Genomic DNA, 21,145 nt, shown 5'->3' with positions numbered 1-21,145 from the left:
GCTTGATAAAGGACAGAAATGGTAAGATTAAGAAGAGGTGGTAAGAAAACACACAGAAAACTATACAAAAAAGGTCTCAGTGACCTGGATGACCATGATGGTGCAATCACTCACCTAGAGCCAGACATTCTGGAATGAGAAGTCAAGTGGGCCTTAGGAAGCATCACTATGAACAAAGCTAGTGGAGGTGATGGAATTCCAGATGAGCTATTTCAAATCCTAAAAGATGATGCTGTGAAAGTGCTACACTCAATATGCCAGCAAATTTGGAACATTCAGCAGTGGCCACAGGACTGGAAAAGGTCAGTTTTCATTCCAGTCCCAAAGAAGGGCAATGCCAAAGAATGCTCGAACTACAGTTGCACTTATTTCATATGTTAGCAAGGATATGCTCAAAATCCTTCAAGTGAGGCTTCAGTAGTGAACTTAGAATTTCCAGATGTACAAGCTGAGTTTAGAAAAGGCAGAGGAACCAGAGACCAGATTGCCAACATTTGTTGGATCATAAAGAAAACAAGGGAATTCCAGAAAAACATCTACTTCTTCTTCATTGATTACACTAAAGCCTTTGACTATGTGGAACACAACAAACTGGAAAATTCTTAAAGAGATGGGAATACCAGACCACTTTACCTGTCTTCTGAGAAACTTGTATGTGGGTCAAGAAGGAACAGTTAGAACCCTGCATGGAACAACTGAGTGCTTCAAAATTGGGAAAGGAGTGTGACAAGGCTGTATATTGTCACCCTGCTTATTTAACTTATATGCAGGGTACATCGTGTGAAATGCCAGGCTGGATGAAGCACAAACTGGAATCAAGATTGCCAGGAGAAATATCAACAACATCAGATATGCAGATGACACCAACTCTAATGGCACAAAGAGAGGAGGAATTAAAGAGCCCCTTGATGAGGGTGAAAGAGGAAAGTGAAAAAGCTGGCTTAAAACTTAGTATTCAAAACCTAAGATCTTGGTAGCTGGTCCCATCACTTCGTGGTAAATAGAAAGGGAAAAAGTGGAAGCAGCGACAGATTTTATTTTCTTGGGCTCCCAAATTATTGCATACAGTGACTGCAATCATGAAATTAAAAGAATTTACTCCTGGAAAAAAAGCTATGACAAACCTAGACAATATATTAGAAAGCAGAGATGTCACTTTGCTGACAAAGGTCCATCTAGTCAAAGCTATGGTTTTTCCAGTAGTTCATGTATGGATGTGGGAATTGGACCATAAAAAAGGCTGAGTGCTAAAGAATTGATGCTTTTGAATTGTGGTGCCAGAAAAGACTCTTGAGAGTTCCTTGGACTACAAGGAGATCAAGCCAGTCAATTCTAAAGGAAATCAGTCCTGAATATTCATTGGGAGGACTGATGCTGAGGCTGATGCTCCAGTACTTTGGCCACCAGATGCAAAGAGCTGACTCATTGGAAAAGACCCTGATGATGGTAAAGACTGAAGGCAAAAAGAGAGGGGGGCGACAGAGGATGAGATGATTAGATAGCATCATTGCCTCAGTGGACATGAATTTGAGCAAACTTTGAGAGATAGTGGAAGACAGAGGAGCCTGGAAGTCCACGGGGTTGCGAAGAGTTGGACAGGACTTAGTGATTGAACAACAACAACAACATCAACAACAAAATCAGTTCTTCCAAAAGTACAGGTCTTTGAAATCCCAGAGTCTGGGAACAACCAGACTTTCTTCAGTTACACTGCCCCTTCTGTCCTCTGTCCCCCTGATAGTTCTTGCAAATGTCCTGGAAAAAGTCCCCTTTTACTTAAGGTACTTTTCTTTCTCTAAGTGAAATTGGTGTGTCTGTGGCTCTGATGGAGTTTCTAAAGCTTTAAATTTTGTTCACTAAGCCAAGTCTGAGGGGAAAAACTGCTAACTTGCAGGAAGATTTCTTTTTTTCAGCCTCTGAATGATGGTGTGGTTTTTACTCCTGCACCTGCTACCACTGGCAATTTTCAGTCAAAGGGAAAAGTCTGCTAAGAAGCATGTCTTATCCTCCTTGAAGGCTGTTTTAAGCACTTCTGGTCTTGGTAAAATTAGTGAGACCCTTCTAAGTAGCTTCTTTTCTTCTTGCCTTATGCTCATGAAACATTTTTCACTCTGGTCTAAGCTGTTTTGTTATTAGGAGTTCTTCAGATATTTTAACATGAAGTTGATGCCAGCCTTATTTTATAGTAATTTAATTTTTTACCATACTTATTCGGGTTCATTTTGTTGGTTTGTCAAGAGAGTTTGTAATAGTTGTTGGCTTTTATAAATTTTCAGAACACATTGACAAATATTTATTGAGCACCTCTTGGTGCCTATGATATGAAGGGCACAGGAGAAGAACTCTTAAGGAGGACAACAAATTTGTGATACAGCTACAAACAAATGCACACTTAAAAGTGTAGATGGAGAGTGTGAGAAGTGGCTATCAGGAAGAATGGATAAAGAAGATGTACCGTGTTTATACAATGGAATATTACTCAGCCATTAAAAAGAACAAAATAATGCCATTTGCAGCAATATGGGTGGACCTGGAGATTGTCACACTGAGTGAAGTAAGTCAGACAGAAAAGGAGAAATAGCACACAATATCCTGAATATGTGGAATCTAAAAGAAAATGGTATAAATGAACTTATGAAACAGAGACTCACAAACTCTCAGAATAACCTTATGGTTGCTGGGGGTTAGGTAAAGGGATAGTTTGGGAGATTGGGATGGACATGTACACACTGCTATTTTTAAAGTGGATAACCAACAAGGACCTACTGTATAGTACAGGGAACTCTGCTCAGTGTTATGTGGCAGCCTGGATGGGAGGGGAGTTTGGGGGAGAATGGATACGAGTATATGTATGGGCGAGTCCCTTCTCTGTTCACTTGAAACAATTGCAACACTGGTAATTGGCTTAACCCCAATACAAAATGAAAAGTTAAATCCCCCACCACAAAGAAGAAATGGCTATCACAATGTCCAACCCTTTTCTCCTTTTTGTTTTTCTCTCCCTTCTTGTTTTTCTCTCCCTTCTTGTATGGGTCTCAAGACATAGATGAATGTGAGGTTTCCAGCCGATGCAGGCATGGAGGACGGTGTGTGAACACTCGTGGGAGCTATGAATGCTACTGTATGGATGGATACTTGCCAAAAGGTGGACCTGAACCTTTCCATCCGACCAGAGATGCCACGTCATGCACAGGTGGGTTCCTGCCAAAGAATGCAGCATCCAAAGGTGAGAGTCTATTGATGACTCTTCTGCTCTGAGCCTAAGTCAGTGGGTCTGTGTTGAGGATGTTGGTGGGAATTTGTGTTTTGCACATTTATAACCTATAAAATTAAATAAGTCATGATAGAGGGGGCTATATTAAAGTTAAAAAAACTTTAGGGATTTTTGTAGTCAATAGATATTCAGATATTAACCATTATATTAGATAGTAAACACAGCTAATCTGGTAAGGACCAGCATCTCAAAAGTTACCAAGGAAGTTATAAAGGCTTATATATTTTAGGATATTGTGCAAAACGAAATTTATACTTTGTTGGGCTAGGCTTCTCTTCATTGTTGTTTAGTCCCTAAGTCATGTCTGACTTTTTTGTAACCCCGTTGACTGTAGCCCACCAGTCTCCTGTCTATGGCATTTCCCAGACAAGGATACTGGAGTGGGTTACCATTTCCTTCTTCAGCGGATCTTCCCAACTCAGGGATCGAACTCACGTCTCCTGCATTGGCCGGTGGGTTCTTTACCCCTGAGTCACCAGGGAAGCCCATAGGCTTATCTTTAGTTAGTGTAAATTAGTGCAAGTTGATTGCCAGATCCTTTCAGTTTTGTGCTGTTACTTGTGGAAGACCAGACGATTGAATAGAGACACTCATTGGAAACGTGCCCAGAAGTCTTGTAGAAATGAGTCAGTCTATTTTAAAATATGACTCGTGTGTGTATATGTAAGGGAAGAGAGGATAAAATAAAGATGGAAAGAGATTATGTATTTTGAAAATATACGTTCATATAGTAACACGTTTGACATTAATTTATTTTCAGAAATAGACTGTGGGACCCCTCCTGAGATTCCAGGTGGCTATATCATAGGAAATTATACCTCTAGGCTTGGCAGTCAGGTTCATTATGCTTGCAAAGAAGGATTCTTCAGTGACTCAGAAGATACAGTTTCCAGCTGCACAGCCGTGGGCACATGGGACTCCCCCAAATTAAATTGCCAAGGTGAGTTTTCCGAAAGTCCAGCTTCCCAGCTTACAGCATCTGGAGGCTGTTTTCCTATTTCTCTCTAAATCTCTTTTTGGGATAATGAATGAATTAAATAAATCCAATAATTTCTTATTGTTTCTACTAGGTTTTCAGTTGATTCTCTTGGTATTTAAAGGAATAATATCATCTGCTAATGATGATAATTCCATCTTTCATTTTCCCATGTTTATAATAGTCATGTTTTTCTCTTAACTGACCACTTAGCTAGTGTTTTCAGAGCAAAAGTTTAAGTATTAGTATTGACTTTGAACTTTCTTTCCTTATTCCTGACTTTCATGGGAGTGGTTTGAGTATTTCATTATCAGTCATGATTTTGGCTTTCTGATGTTACCGACATCTAGTTATGTTTTTATGTACACTGATAGAGAGCTATGTGCTAAGTTCTGTTCTAAGCACTCATTCAGTCCTTACAATATCCCTATGAATGTGTACTATTATTATCGCACTTTACAGATGGAAAAACTGAGGCATGGAAAAGTTAAGTAATTTGTTTGAGGTTATTGAACTAGTGATAGAGCTGACATTTGAACTCAAAATTCTAGTTTCTGAGGTTGTATGCTTAATCATTCTGGTATACTCCTGTTTTTGTGATGCTGTTGGCTTCTGGTTTGTTTTCTACTTTTGTCTTCATCATTTTACCAGTTTTTGGCTATATATACATGATATTAAGGAAGTATTCATCTATTTCCATTTTTTACGGGGATTTGTATTATTTTTATCATGTCTTTTAAGCATGTATTAAAGTGAAAGTAAAAGTGAAGTCGCTCAGTTGTGTCCAACTCTTTGCGACCCCATGGGCTGTAGCCTACCAGGCTCCTCTGTCCATCAGATTTTCCAGGCAATAGTCCTGGAGTGGATTGCCATTTCCTTCTCCAGGGGATCTTCCCAACCCAGGGATTGAACCCGGGTCTCCCGCATTGTAGACAGACGCTTTACCGTCTGAGCCACCAGGGAAGTCCAAGCACGTATTAAGGTGATCATGTATACTTTTCTCCTTTCAACCAGTTATATGTTGGTTTATATTATTAAATTTCCTAATAATGATCAATACTAGTTGCTGGAATGGATTCTTCTGGGTCTTTGGTATTTTATTCTTTCAGTCTGGATTATATTTCCTAAATTGTATCTAAAATTCTTGCATTGATATTCATAAGTAAGATTGGTCTATTCTCTTTTCTATGCTATCTTTGGTGGTATAGTTATTAATGTTATTTTAAATTTTGAGAAAAGAAAATGAAAGCATTTCCTTCTTTCTGTATTCTCTGGAATACAACAAACAGGATTTTTGAAGATTTCACCTGGAAAACCATCTGGATGTGGTACTTGGGGAGAGGTAGTCCTTGGGATATTAAAAAAGAAAATGAATACTTACTGGTCCTGTTTAAGTTTCCTATTCCTTTTGACATTCTTTTGGTAATTTACATGTTCTTAAAAAAATCATCAATTTCAAATTTATTTGCAGAGAGAAGGGTAAGGCACTCACTTACTTTACACTCACTTACTTTTTGATTTCCTGTAGTTATATGTGTTATACTACTGAAATATTGGAGACAGTTTCAAATGTCTATCGATAAAGAAAGAAATTAGTCAAATAAATCATAGCATATACATGTGATGGACTATTCTGTAGCTAATATGTTGAAAAGAATGTTTACTGACATAGGTATATTAACAGTATATTACTGAATTACAAACTATATGAATAATATGCCCTTAATTTTGAAAATTTTCACATATACACGTTTATGAAAAAGTTTAGAAAGCTATACATTAAAACATTAACTGTGCAGAGGAATTCCCTGGTGATCCAGTGGTTAGGACTCCTCACTTCCACTGCAAGGGGCATGGGTTTGGTCCCTGGTGGGCGAACCAGGCTCCTGTATTCCATGCTGCTGTGCTCAGTTGCTAAGTCCTGTCCAACTCTGTGTGACCCCATGGACTGTAGCCCTCCAGTCTCCTCTGTCAATGGGGATTCTCCAGGCAAGAATACTGGAGTGGGTTGCCATGCCATTCTCCAGGGGATCTTCCCAACCCAGGGATCAAACCCAGGTCTCCCACATTGCAGGCGAGTTCTTTACTGTCTGAGTCACCAGGAACGCCCCCTGGATGCCATAGGGTGCAGCCAAAACAAAGCAAAACAAACCCCGAAAATGTTATTGAAGGAATTTTTTTTAACGTATTAGACAAAGTAACAAAGTTGTTTCCATTTTGGAAAAAAGAAAATAAAGCAATTTTCATGGAAGTTACTGTGTATCTGAGAAACCTCAGTGATGGGCTTGGCTAAGTTAATTCTTTTGATATTCTGATTTGCGATTCAGGCTCTAATCGCATTCTGATAATTGTCATGGGGGTTAAGGAATTCTAAAAGTACATTTTAGTTCTCACATTGTCTTTCTGTGGATCAATTAAAATACAGAACTGAGATTAAAATGTGCCATAATGCATGTCAAAGAACTCCCTAGAGATTTACGTAAAAAACTTCATATAAGGCAATTCATATTACTTTGAAAATCAGTCGTCATCCAGATTGTTGAACTGAGAATGTAGAAAGTTAATTTAGAGAAGAGTGCTTGTTCCATTCCCCAAAGAACTGTCACTTAGCGGGTCTTCATTGCTTTCTTCCCTCCGGTAATAACTGTTCCCTGTGCTTGCTGACACCCTCCCCCGTGTCACATGGCCACCGGCTTCTCCCTGCCGTGCTTTCTCTCTAAGCTCACGCCTTCATATTTATCCTTCTTCAGTCTTCTTTGGGGCTCCAGAATCTGGGCCCTGGGCCAGCCGGCACTGTATTTTTAGTTGAGCATTATGAAGCCACAGGAATTGGGAATTCCGCTGAAAACACTAGCAAACTGTGAACTTGGATGCTGAAGAGCAGGTACTTATGAAAGGAGCAGCTGTGTGGTCCAGATGGCAGCGTGTGTGTCTGAGGATGGACTTCCCCACCAGAGAAGGCACAGTTGGCGGATCCTGCTGTTTGCCTTCTCCCAATTACTGGAGGCTCTGCTGCTGCTTTGGTGAGGGGGGCTGGAGGGAGGCTGTGACATAAGTTCCCTGTTCAAGCAGGCCTCAGAAGTGGATGATGGAAGGGAAGATGACACCTTCCAATATAGGTAAGACTTTGTGGAAACGTGCATCACACATTTCCAGCATCTCTCTGGAAAAGACAATCTCTAGCTTGCATTTCCTTTGTTGTTCAGTTTCTAAGTCATGTCTGACTCTTTGCCACCCCGTGGACTGCAGTACGCCAGGCTTCCCTGTCCTTCACTGTCTCCCAGAGTTTGCTAAATTCATGTCCATTGCGTTGGTGATGCCATCCAACCACCTCATCCTTTATTGCCCTCTTCTCCTGCCCTCCATCTTTCCCAGCATCAAGGTCTTTTCCAGTGAGTCGGCTCTTCATAACAGGTGGCCAGGGTATTGGAGCTTCAGCTTCAGCATCAGTCCTTCCAACAAATATTTGGGGTTGATTTCCCTTAGGATTGACTGATTTGATCTCCTTGCTGTCCAAGGGATTTTTAAGTCTTCTCAGCACCACAGTCCTAAAGTATCAATTCTTCGGTGCTCAACCTTCTTTCTGGTCGAACTCTTGACACCTGTACACAACTACTGGTAAAACCATAGCTTTGACTGGACAGACCTTCATTGGCAAAGTGATGTCTCTGCTTTTTAATAGGCTGTCTAGGTTTGTCATAGCTCTTATTTTGCTATTACTATTTTTTTTTTTTAATTTTTGGAAAAGGTGCCAGTTGTAAGTGACAGCTTAAAGAATTTGAGTTTTAAAAAATTCAGCCAAGCCAAGAGCAAGGTGAGGGAGTCACTTTAACCACATTATCATTAACAACAAATCCAGAGTCCAGCTCTGATGGTATACCTGATAGATCCTGTGACTAGGCAAGTCTGGAATCTGGAAGGAGAAAAACCAGATATACCATGAACTGTTCTATAAGAGTGAATTCTCAAGTATCATGTAAGAAAAATGGGTAAAACCTTAGAGAGTTCAGACGGAGAGATGGGGTGGGTCAAGGATGAGGTGGGATTTGCATTCTTCTGTTTGGGTAGTGACAGTGGTTAGCAGTGTAGGTGGGCCAGTTGAGGCTTCTGGGACCATCCAGGTTTGTTCCCCTTCTTTTGGGGGCCTTACCTTCCTTTTGGGCTGGGAGTTCTCACCAGAGTGTGTCTGGTACTGAACAGTCCCTTAAGAATCCACTTCTATGCTTGCTTCTTCTTGCTTAAAACTCCTCTAAAAACAGTGAAATGGCCACTGCACCTAGAGTAAGATCCTAACTCCTAACCATGGGTTTTAAAAAATATATATTTGTTTAATTTATCTATTTGGCTGTATGGGTTCTTAGTTGTGGCATGCAGGATCTAGTTCCCCGACTGGGGATCGAACCCAGGCTCCTTGTACTGGGAGCGCAGAGTCTTAGCCGCTGGACCACCAGGGAAGTTCCATAACCGTGGATTTTGAAGCCAACATGGGTCTGGTCCTTTTGTGTTTCTGTACAGGTTACGTCTCCCAGTATTCTCTCCCAACCAGTATGTCTCTTATCAGCTTCAAGGCCTTTTCTCTCTACTTGAAATAATTGCCAATCTGCTTTAAAAAATTGTTATTGTGGTAGACCACACATAGTATAAAGTTCACCATTTTAGCCATTTATAAGCCATCTATAAACATACAGTTCAGTGGCATAAAGTGTATTCACAGTGTTGCGTGAATCACTGCTGTCCATTTGCATCATCCAAAACAGAAACTCTATACCCATTAAAAAAGAATCCCCCATTCCTTCTCTCTCTTCTACTTTCTGTCCCTGTGAATTTGTATTATAGTTACCTCCTATGTGTGGACTCGTACAATACTTGTCTTTTTATGTCTGGCTTATTTGACTAAACATAATATTTTCAAGGTTCATCCATGTTACAGCATGTATAAAACTTCATTCGTTTTTTTCCCTTTTAGTTTCATTGAGAAGTGATTAACATGCATCACTGTATAAATTTAGGGTGTGCAGCATAATGATTTGACTTACATACACCATATCATGAAATGATTGTCACTGTGAGTTTAGTGCCGATTCATTGTCACACACAGACACAACATTAAAAATAGAAAATGAGGGGAAGTCCCTGGGGGTCCAGTGGTTAGGACTCTGCACTTCCACCGCAGGCAGCCCAGGTTTGATCTCTCGTCGGAAAACTAAGATTTCACAGGTCAGCTAAATAAATACATAGAAGCTACACACTGGATGTTTCCATTAAAAAAAAAAGAAATTGAAAAATGATAGTTTTTTCCCTTTTAATGAGAACTTTTAGGATTTACTCTCAACAATTTTCATATATAATGTATAGCAGTGTCAATTTATCACTTTGTACATTTCATCCCAAGTACTTATTTATTTTATAACTGGGAGTTTGTACCTTTCAAAGAACATCATTCCTTTTTCAGGCTGAATAATTTTCTATTGCATGTATACGCCACATTTTATTTCTTCATTCATCTGTTGAGGGAGGCTATGTACTTTTTGCACAACAAGCTCCTTTTCATCTTTCAAATTTCAGCTTTGATGTCATCTCTGACATCCTCTTGCTTAGGATGTAAGTGTGTTGTTTATTATTATTTTTATGGGACAGACTGATAAAAAAATCAGTCTGGGGGCACATCAAGCATGCATCTTCTTCAGTATCATCTCTCCGCCTCCTGGCACAGTGCCTGGCATACCTAACACCTGTGGAAGCACCCCAAACCTCCCCCGAAAGGTGGCAGAGATGATGGCAGGCATAGTGGAATTGGCTTCTGAACTGCGTCCCAGCTTATCCTGTGGCTGAGCCTTGCTGAAAGCCTGGTCTCTTTTCCTGAGTCCACACCTTCTTACTCTGTCTTCTGCACCTTCATGCCTGCTTCTCACCTGGCATGACATTTCTGTGCTTTGATAACCCACGAACAAGGCTCTGGGGCTGACTCTTGGTTTCCCCATCTCCACACATGCGGCCCTCCAGGATGGATGGCACAGTCCTGTGGGCTGATTGCTGAGGCAGGGTTTCTTCTTTGAGTTGGTTAACAAAGGTGGGACATGGTTTCTCAAGTCTACTAACAGCAGAGCCAGAGCGTGAAGGTTTACAAGGTTTTCCTTAAACATTGTTTGGTTTGCTTTTTAGAAATGCCTTCTGAGGTGGTTACTGTTTTTTTTTTTAGTGAAAGTCGCTCAGTCATGTCCAGCTCTTTGTGACCCCATGGACTATAACCCCATGGTCTGTTGAATTCTCCAGGCCAGAATACTGGAGTGGGTAGCGTTTCCCTGCTCCAGGGGATCTTCCTAACCCAGGGATTGAACCCAGGTCTCCCACATTGTAGGCAGATTATTGACCAGCTGGACCATAAGGGAACTAGTTTGGCTTTATTCCCCATTTCATAAATATTCCATTTACAGCTAATAATGGGTATCGTTTCCCATTAAGAACCAGAGCAAGGAAGCGACTTACCTTATGTCACCAGCTTAGATATCAAGTTGAAAACCCAAAGCACCTTTCCAGAAGGCAAATTCCATACAGAAGCAAGCCTTAGTGAGCCCTGGAGGTGGGAGGCAATGGTGAAAGGCTGGAGGGCTCTAGAAGGAGAGAGGGACACTGGGGCAAACTTACCTTCCTTCCCAGTGTGGTTTTGAACCCACCCAGAGGGATGTGTGTTGTTGCTGAGTCAACTCTTCATCTTTTAAGATTTTCTTCGTGGAGCCCAATCTCATCTCTACACAGTTGGGGAGGGTTTGAAAAAGCTTTGGCATAAGTTGGAATACAAATGAGTGCATTCAGGGGAGGAGTGGCAGACAAGTTTCATTGCACTGCTGTCTGAATTTTTAGTAGTGTGTGAGGATTCTGGGACCACACCCAGACTTAGCAGGGAAGAGCGCTGAGATCAGCTCCTGATGTCTCTACCTGGGTGAGAGAGGAGGGCGTGGCCGCACACTTACTTTGTGTTTAGCATCTGTGTTCCAGGTGATGGGAGTTTTTGCTCCTTTGAAACTGATTTTCTGGGACCTCACTACATACTGATCTTTTTTTTTTTTAATTTATTTTTTTTTTAAGTAGTGTTAGTCACTCAGTCGTGTTCAACTCTTTGCGACTGTAGCCCTCATGGACTGTAGTCTGCCAGGCTCCTCTCTCCGTGGAATTCTCCAGACAAGAATACGGAGTGGATAGCCATCCCCTCCTCCAAGGGATCTTCCCAACCCAGGGATTGAACCTATCCCACACTGCAGGCAGATTCTTGACTGTCTGATCCACCAGGGAAGCCAATTTTAAAAAAATTATTTAAGTTTTAAAAATTAACTTATTTATGACCGGATCTTCGTTGCTGCCTGCAGGCTTTCTCTAGTTGCAGCGAGCAGGAGTTACTCTTCACTGCGGTACACAGGCTTCTCACTGAGGCGGCTTCTCCTGTTGCAGAGCATAGGCTCTAGGGTGCACAGGCGTCAGTATCTGTGGCGTATGGGCTCAGTAGTTGCAGCTTGAGGCCTCTAGAGCACAGGTTCAATAGCTGAGGCACACAGGCTTGGCTGCCCCACAGCACATGGAATCTTTCTGGACCAGGGATTGAGCCCATGTCCCCTGCACTGGCAGGCAGACTCTCAACTGGAACACCAAGGAAGTCTCCCTATTGATCTTTAAAAACTGTCTTGACTTACTGGCTGCATGCAACAAATCTCTTGTGTGATCCTTTTGCCAAGTAAATGCCATTAAACATATCACTTACAAATGTTTGGAGTCACGTGAGTGTACAAAATGAATGATGACATTGGTTATAAGACTCAGGCTGATGAAACATGAACTCTAGAATCAGAAAGGCTTGTGTGTGAGTTTTGGCTAAGCTGCTCAGTGGTTCCATCACCACCTCTAAACTTCTCCAAACTCCAGTTGCCTTCTGTCGAAGGAGGAGAAATTATTGTCACCCTAGAGTTATTATTACGTTTTAAGGAGATAATGATTAAAAGTGTTTGGCATTGTGCTTGATGCAGAGTAGCTGCTGGGTAAGTGTTTGCCATCAGAATATGAGAGTCATAATCTAGACAGGAGAGGCTGGTAATTCTTCTAACAAAAATTCTAGGTCTTTCTGAAACATCCTACCATAAAATGGGAAAGTCTAAAACTTTTTAGCTTTCACCTTACCTTATTTATTGGTTTTTGATTCATGCATTCTATTTACAGCTAGAATAGTTTTAGTGTTATTTTTTAAAAAAAGATTGTTATGCAGCTAGCTCAAAGCATCAAAAACCATTTCACCTCTACAAATGGAAGATCTCTATAAGAAATATACTGATAAACTTCTTCATTTTCCTTCCAGCACTGACACTTTTACCTACCCTATCACCTCCTCTGATGTTTCTGAAGTGTTCAGATTCTACCTATTTCCATATTAGACACTATTTGTTGACAATAAGTGTTTTTATGTGAAATGGAAAATTTTCTTTTCCCTCCAAATGATCTGTGGATACGATCTGAAGGAAAAGTATTGAGGTTAAAGTTCATGGGAGACTTCAGAATACAAAATCCACTAAAAAATGATTTTTTTCTTTCTACCATCTTAAGGGCAGGTAGACTTTTTGATACTAATGAGTTCAGTGACAGCAGTTCATAAGCTGCTTATAAGAATGTGCTTCATGGAATTATGTAACCCTCCCATTTCCCTTGGATGATTGTGATATGATTTTCTGAATTCAAGTTGTCTCATATTGTGATGTTAAGATTTCAACCCCTGCATCAAATATATACGTAGTTTAATGCCCAAGTGATCCTGAATTAACTATATTTGGCAAGATTCAGAACATGTCATAAAGTGGGTGAAACTTTGTCATAAGGCTACATTTATATTTCTTACATATAAACTTCACCAGAGTTCTGGTTCAAGATGGTGGAGTGTGCTTCACCTTCTCCTGAGAGAGCAGTAAAACCAGAGCTAACTGCTGAAAACTGTTAACAGGAAGATGCTGGAACCCACTAAACTTCACCAAAATTAATGCTTATAATAATATTAATAGCTCACATGACTTTAGGGGATATTCTAAATATATAGGATATAGATATAGCTCACAAAGAGCTTACTGTTAAGAGGGGAAGAGAACATTTTTACAAATGAAGATTATAGGTATAAGAGCTGAATTATCCGATCTAGAGCATGAATGTAGTGTAGACTCGCATTCACCTACCTAGACTGTTTGGGCCCTTATAACCTATCATGTTACACTAATTTCCACGTGTTATAAAGCTTCTGATTTGATACCGCATGCTGCGTGCTTAGTTTCTCAGTCATGCCTGACTCTTTGCTATGGACTGTAGCCCATGGATGGAGAAGCCTGGAGGGCTGCAGTCCATTGGGGTCGCTGAGGGTCGGACACGACTGAGCGACTTCACTTTCACTTTTCACTTTCATGCATTGGAGAAGGAAATGGCAACCCACTCCAGGGTTCTTGCCTGGAGAATCCCAGGGATGGGGGAGCGTGGTGGGCTGCCGTCTATGGGGTCGCACAGAGTCGGACACGACTGCAGTGACTTAGCAGCAGTAGCCCACAAAGCTTCTCTGTCCACGGATTCTCTAGGCAAGGATACTGGAGTGGGTTGCCACGCTCTCTTCCAAGGGATCTTCCCAACCCAGGGATTGAATCCCTGTCTCTTAGTTTCCTGCAATAGTAGGCAGATTCTTTACCACTAGCGCCACCTGGAAAGTCCCCGATTTGGTACTCAGGAACAGTAAGGGACTTATTGTTGGGTACATGTGAAAATTGACTTTAATGTGATTTTCTTTCATTTTCATCCATGTAGCTGCCCTTTAGCTATAGTTTTTCATTTAGTAGTTTATTTTTCTGGGAAAAAGAAAGATTTATTTTTTCTGGGAAGGAAAAAGTAAAAAAGGTTTTTCTTTTTTTGGGGGGGGGTCAATATTAATAAGTAGAATAGGTCAGTCATTCATTCCCTCCACATTTGGAAAGATGTCTGCCTCAATTTGTGGACATTTTTGGTCATTTTCTTTTCTTTCTCAGCTTGGTATTTATTGGTCTCTGAAATAGTCTTATATTACACTGTTATTGCTATCGTCAACCACATTATTTGCTGATGTTTAGACTTCACTTTCACTTTCCACTTTCATGCACTGGAGAAGGAAATGGCAACCCACTCCAGTGTTCTTGCCTGGAGAATCCCAGGGACGGGGGAGCCTGGTGGGCTGCCATCTACGGGTTCGCACAGAGTCGGACACGACTGAAGCGACTTAGCAGCAGCAGCAGCAGCAGCAGCATAATAAACAACAGTTATTGCTGATACAGTAAGTTGTTGATTCATTTCAGTTCAGTCGCTCAGTCGTATCCGACTCTTTGCGACCCCGTGAATCGCAGCACGCCAGGCCTCCCTGTTCATCACCATCTCCTGGAGTTCACTCAGACTCACGTCCATCGAGTCTGTGATGCCATCCAGCCATCTCATCCATTGCCTATACCTTTCATCAAACAAATTTCCTTCTGGACCATTTTCTTGGATAGAATATTAAAGGGTGGATAAGCATTTTTACTTTCAAGATATGAAACAGAGTTACAATATCAATGTGATCTTTGAAACTGGCATAACACGTTTTCCCCCAGGGAGACCTATTTTGAAGTTGATTATTTAAATAAAATCACAGATAATAGGATACTAAGGAAAAATTCCCAGCCACATTCATAATTAGATGACTGGATTCTTGATGCAGATTCAGTATAATTACCCAGAGATACGTGTGCTTTAATGAACACCCCTATGCATATGCGACACAAAATGTGCAGCTTAGTTTTTTCTTTCCTTTGGATGTTAAGTGTTTTTAAATGGCTTCCTTCCTTGTGACAGTGCTAGTTGTATTATCAATCGTAACCTCTCTTGGGTTGATTTTTGAATATGTCTTAATCGGGGCCACTGGCTTTCTTGGGTCCCATTTGGCCTCTAGAAGTGGCAGTGGCCAGCATCTCAGCATGATGTAAATATCTATGATGGGCTTATGTTCTATACAAGACCTGGGCCAGAACCAGGGTTAAATATCAGTACCAAGAAAGCTTCAGGGCAAGTACAGTGGCAGGGGAAATCCATTTCCAGCCACTCTCCTGCTATGGTTAAGTAGAGGGAATTGTCATAGAACCATTCTGGACTGATTTAAATACTTTTCATGCAACTTTTTCTTCTGAGGTTTTGGTTAACCTATAAGGTCAGAGCCTAGAGTGAACCCCTTCAGTGTGAGGCTGCCTGGATTGAATGAACCTGGACTTCAGGATCACAAAAACTGTGCTTTGAATACTGGCTCTGTCTTTTAATAGTGAAGTAACTTTTGAATGTGACTAAAACTCTTCGGACCTCCATTTTTGTATCTGTAACCTATGTGAGAGTAAGACATTTACCTTGCAGTAGGGTTTTCCATGAGAAATAAATAAGATTGTGTATGTGGAAGAGACTACTTTATGTTTAGTTGGATTTTGGTGCATGCTATTGTTTTAAACTTATTAAAATTTTTGATTAAAATTATTGTGGTTTAAAAAGCATTCCCAGAATTCACCGTTAAAAGAATGATAGTTTTTGTGGGCCTTTTTCTCAGCTTTCATCTACTTGATGTTTGGTAGGTGTGAGTTACCTCTGATAGGTAAAAAAATATAGAGATGATGTGTTCCTGTCTTGTTATCAGTACTTACAATTTACTAATGCGTTTTTCCTTCCTCCGGGGCTCTGGTCATATATATCAAAGTAACATTTAGAAAAAGATTTCTTTTTTTCATTTTTGGCTGCGCTGGGCCTTGGTTCCGTGCTCAGGCTTTCTCTAGTTGCGGAGAGCGGAGGCTTCCCTCAGTTGCAGTGCACAGGCTTCTCTTGCTGTGAGCATGGACTCTAGGGTGTGCGGGCTTCGGGAGTTGTGGCACGTGAGCTTAGTTGCCCCGAGGCATGTGGAATCTTAGTTCCCGGGTCAGGTATCGAACCCATGTCTCCGGCATTGACAGGTGGATTCTTAACCACTGGACTACAAAGTAAGCCCCAAAGTAATATTTATTGCATCTTGAATAATGATGAAGTAGTAGCAAGCTGCTGCTGCTAAGTCACTTCAGTCGTGTCCGACTCTGTGCGACCCCATAGATGGCAGCTCACCAGGCTCCCCCGTCCCTGGGATTCTCCAGGCAAGAACACTGGAGTGGGTTGCCATTTCCTTCTCCAGTGCATGAAAGTGAAAGTGAAGTCACTCAGTCGTGTCTGACTCTTAGTGACCCCATGGACTGCAGCCTACCAGGCTCCTCCATCCATGGGATTTTCCAGGCAAGAGTACTGGAGTGGGGTGCCATCGCCTTCTCCGAGTAGCAAGCTGCTGCTCCTGCTGCTAAGTCGCTTCAGTCGTGTCCAACTCTGTGAGACCCCATAGACGGCAGCCCACCAGGCTCCCCCGTCCCTGGGATTCTCCAGGCAAGAACACTGGAGTGGGTTGCCATTTCTTTCTCCAATGCATGAAAGTGAAAAGTGAAAGTGAAAGTGAAGTCGATCAGTCGTGTCTGACTCTTAGCGATCCCATGGACTGCAGCCCACCAGGCTCCTCCATCCATGGACCAATGTGCAACTATTTATTATTTACTAGGTAAAACATACAAATGTAAGTAGGCATTGTGAGGATGCAAGAGATTGTAAGATAAAGCTTCTTCCCTTTAGGAACTGTTCATGTATTTGGGAAGACATAGTCCTTAAAAGAACCCCACTAAATCCTCAAGCAGGAAATAAAGGTCAAATGAACTGGATAAACATTCTTTTAACAAATTACTTATTTAGAATCTTTCTGGCTGCGCTGGGCCTTTGTTGAGGGCCTGTGGGCTTTCTCCAGTTGCAGCGAGCAGGGGCTACTCTCTAGTAGTGGTGCCCTGGCTTCTCATTGCTGTGGCTTCTCTTGTTGTGGAGCACGGGCTCTGGGGCCCTTGGCCTTCCGAAGCTGCCCTTGCAGAACTCAGTAGTTGTGACACGCAGGCTCTCGAGCACAGGCTCAGGAATTGTGGCACACAGGCTTAGTTGCCCCATGACATGTGGGATCTTAGTTCCTGGACCGGGGATTGAACCCGTGTCCCCTGCATTGGCAGGCGAATTCTTAATCACTGGACCACCAAGGAAGACCCAGATAAATAATTATCCTTGTTTCTACTTCTTCTCTCATTCTCACATCTAATCTGCCACCAAGAATCTTGTTTTGCTTCCTGTATACGTCTGGAATCCATCCCATTCTCACCATCTCCATCATGACCTCTCAAGTGCATCTAAGACCTCATCTCTCTCTGTTGGATTTCTGCTCTAGACCCTGACCCACCTCTCCTTTTATTCCTATTCTCTACCCAGCATTCAAAATGGTCTTTTAGAAGTCTAAGTCAGATTATCTCATTCCCTTGCTCAAAACCCTCGCATGGCACTTAGCTGCTTTTTCACAAGCTCCAAGCTCTTTCCTAAGGCTTACAAGGCCCTCTGTGACCATCTCTGCTCTTCTCTGCACCGTCATCTCATGCCACTTCTCCTTGCTGACTGTGCTCCAGCCAACAGGCTGCATTTCCCCTTCTGGAACACATCAAGAACTTTCTCACCTCAGGGTCTTTGCATTATTTCACTTGATTGAAATGTTCTTCCTCTGGTCCTGAACATGACAGGCTCATTCTCATCCTCCAGGTCCTAACTCAGATGTTACCTCCTCAGAGAGCTCAAACCATTTCTGACCACTCTATGAAAAAAGTCTTTCCCATCCTATCACATTATCTTTCCTCCTACTTAACTTTTCCACCATCTGCAATTACCTTGTTGGTTTATTATTTTTTTGGTCTAATTATTCTCTCCCTAAGTTCTCTGAGGGGAGTGACCTTATCCATTTTGTTCAGTGCTGTAGTGTATCGCATACTGTCTCACATATACTAGGTGCTCAATAAATAAATGAGTAAGTGAATGAATGAACACAGGCTATGAAAGCTCAGAGGAAGAAGGGATCCCTCTATTAGTCATGGAGCAGTTTCTTCATTGGGAAGGATTTTGCTAGGTTTGAGGGAGGAAGCATGTAATCTGAGGAGAGAGAAAGTGAGCAAGGTGGAAGGTGATAGAAAGAGGCATATACTGTAGATTTTCAAAGATGGAGCTGCTCCTGAGAGGCAGTGGTTGTAGGAATCTGATGGATGTGGATTCGGCTTCTAACCGTCACACAATTACCCATGTGACTTTGGATGTTTTATTTAACCATGTTATGTCACTTTACCTGTAAGATGGGGAAAATAATCTCTACTATGGAGGGTTACTGTGAAGTCGTAATGTTAGATACTTGAGGCCCATTTGGGATGCCTGTGATGTCAAGGGGTAGCCATTCATACCACTGTTTAATTTAGTTTTTCACCTGTGAGTGTGCATACAAATCAGATTTGCAGCCTTGTAGAAATGTGGATACCAAGAACCCAACAAACTACTATTCATTCAGAAGAGTTGTCTCTGGGTGATGGTGGTATATGTGTGTGTATGTGTGTGTGTGTGTGTGAGAGAGAGAGAGAGAGACACTCCATTGTGTGATTTTTTTTCAAAAGCTCCCTAGGTGATTTAGACTGTATAGCTGTTGTTTAGAACCATGTGTTCAATCCTCTCTAAATATCTCTTGCCAAGGGACTGTCCCGGGGAAGGCAATGGCAACCCACTCCAGTACTCTTGCCTGGAAAATCCCATGGATGGAGGAGCCTGGTGGGCCGCAGTCCATGGGGTCGCTAAGAGTCGGACACGGCTGAGCGACTTCACTTTCACTTTTCACTTTCATGCATTGGAGAAGGAAATGGCAACCCACTCCAGTATTCTTGCCTGGAGAATCTCAGGGATGGGGGAGCCTGGCAGGCTGCTGTCTATGGGGTCACACAGAGTTGGACATGACTGAAGCGACTTAGCAGCAGCAGCAGTAGCAAGGGACTGTCCGACTTGAATAGCTCTGAGATGGGAAGTCACAGAGTTGGGTCCAAGCTGCCTATCCCTGGGCATCTACCTGAGTCTCTAGAGACCAAGCTATTGATTTCTTATCTATTAATATCAGTTAAAAAAGAATCTCGTAGTCCCAACTAAAGCCACCGTGCCTTCCATTATTCTTGGTCATGTCCAAGATGAAAGTCAATTTAATTTTTTTCTATACTTTTATACCTTTATTATCCATATGCTGCGCTCAGTTGCTAAGTCCTGTACATGAGATTTTCCAGTCAAGAGCACAGGAGTGAGTTGCCATGGCCTCCTTCGGGGATCTTCCTGACCCAGGGATCGAACCATATCGCTGCATCACCTGCACAGGCAAATGGATTTTTTTTAATCACTGTGGCCCCTGGAAAGCCCTTAGTATCTGTGCGTCTCCCCTAATCCAGAGGTCTGGTTATCAGATTCCCTCCCAAACCTCTCCAATGTGCAGTTTAGAATTCCAACTTCAATTTCAATGAAAGAAAGTGAAAGTTAGTCACTCAGTCATGTCTGACTCTTTGCAGTCCCGTGAACTGCAGCCTGCTAGGCTTCTCTGTCTATGAAATTCTCCAGGCAAGAGTAGTGGAGTGGGTTGCCAATTCCTTCTCCAGGGTATCTTCCTGACCCAGGGATTGAACTTGGGTCTCCTGCATTGCAGGCAGATTCTTTACTGTTTGAGCCACCAGGGAAGCCCATAGACCTACATAAATATGTACCCTCAATTTATTCACTGATGATCCCTCTAATTTTCTGTTGTAACTGAACCCTGTCTTGAACTGGCTATTTCAGATGTCAACAGTGGCTGGGAAGTCTTAGGAAACATTAACCATCTGTTCAGTTGGTTGCTCATGTACACACAAATATACTTGCATCTTGGAATGTTTGGGGCCAGTATACAGGCTGAAAGATCTGATGTTGGGAAGATAAGCTGAGGGCCAAGAGGTCTTCTGTCGGGCCAACGTGTACGAGAAGGGAACAAATCTCTGCGGGCAAACATGGGGATTGAGAGGTGGACAGGGTTGGAGGCTTTCTTTAATGAGCACCTCATTCTGGTCCCATAACTGCTCAGGATTTGTATCCGCAGTGACCAGAGAGGAACTCTTTACCACCAGGTCTGTCAGGCTCTACATCACACTTGAATGATTATGGAGACTTATCTGTACATCCTACTTGTTTCATTCTCGTGTTTCTTCTAAAGGCCCATCCTTCTCTTTTCTTGGGGTATTTATTCTGATTCACTTTTGTTATTGGATTGAAGTTATTTTTTAATTTTTTCCCAGAAAAGGTACACACGTAGATTTTTTAAGAATCGTAAAATACCTGAAAGTGACTCTTTTATTCCTCTATGAGGCAGAGTTTGGCTGGGTCTAAAATGGCAATGTCGTAATCCTTGTCCTTCAGATTGTTCTCTGTAAGTATTCCAGTGTCTTCCAGTAGTCAGAGTTGCAGAGAAGAAATTTCATAATCATTGTATAAATCCAGGTTTGTCTCCCTCTATGTAGCTGGCTTTTTCCCTTTGAAAAGTGCATCTATATTGAATGTTAATTAACTTTCCCCATTAATTTCCTTTAAAAAGTTCAGAGATTTTGTATGTATTTTGTTACTCTTCAGTTGGCAAAAAAAAAAAAAAAATCTACAGTTGTATTATTATCTACTCAGGAGTTAATGACCTGAAGATACACAGTAAAAGATAGCAGAAAAATCTTAGTATTTAAAAGAACCCTGAGATGGCTTCTTTCATTGACCAAGGAGTTTGCTATAGTGTAAATAATCTCATAATTAGAATGTTTTCTATACATACATGTTTGTAAATTTCATTAAGCTCAGAGAACTCTGTTTTCTTTACTTCTGAACAGTCTTATTTTAAGTATCTGCAGTTGAATTATTTGACGGGGTTAATGTCTTTCCTT

At 41.7% G+C, this 21,145-nt stretch overlaps 1 protein-coding gene across 1 annotated transcript in view; it reads left to right on the top strand.

The window, feature by feature from the left end:
• The window catches only part of SUSD1 (sushi domain containing 1), a 135,131-nt gene that overhangs the window by 26,642 nt on the left and 87,344 nt on the right, over nucleotides 1–21,145 (top strand). The window contains exons 4-5 of the mRNA XM_040239531.1: nucleotides 3,041–3,193; nucleotides 4,035–4,214. Coding sequence (XP_040095465.1) covers nucleotides 3,041–3,193; nucleotides 4,035–4,214 — 333 coding nt within the window. The remainder of the gene's footprint in view (nucleotides 1–3,040; nucleotides 3,194–4,034; nucleotides 4,215–21,145) is intronic.

This window comes from Oryx dammah, unplaced genomic scaffold, assembly GCF_014754425.2.
Source record: "Oryx dammah isolate SB20612 unplaced genomic scaffold, SCBI_Odam_1.1 HiC_scaffold_1, whole genome shotgun sequence".
NCBI classification, from domain to species: Eukaryota; Metazoa; Chordata; class Mammalia; order Artiodactyla; family Bovidae; genus Oryx; species Oryx dammah.
Note: the sequence above shows the minus strand (reverse complement) of the source record. Positions and strands in the feature narration are given on the sequence as shown.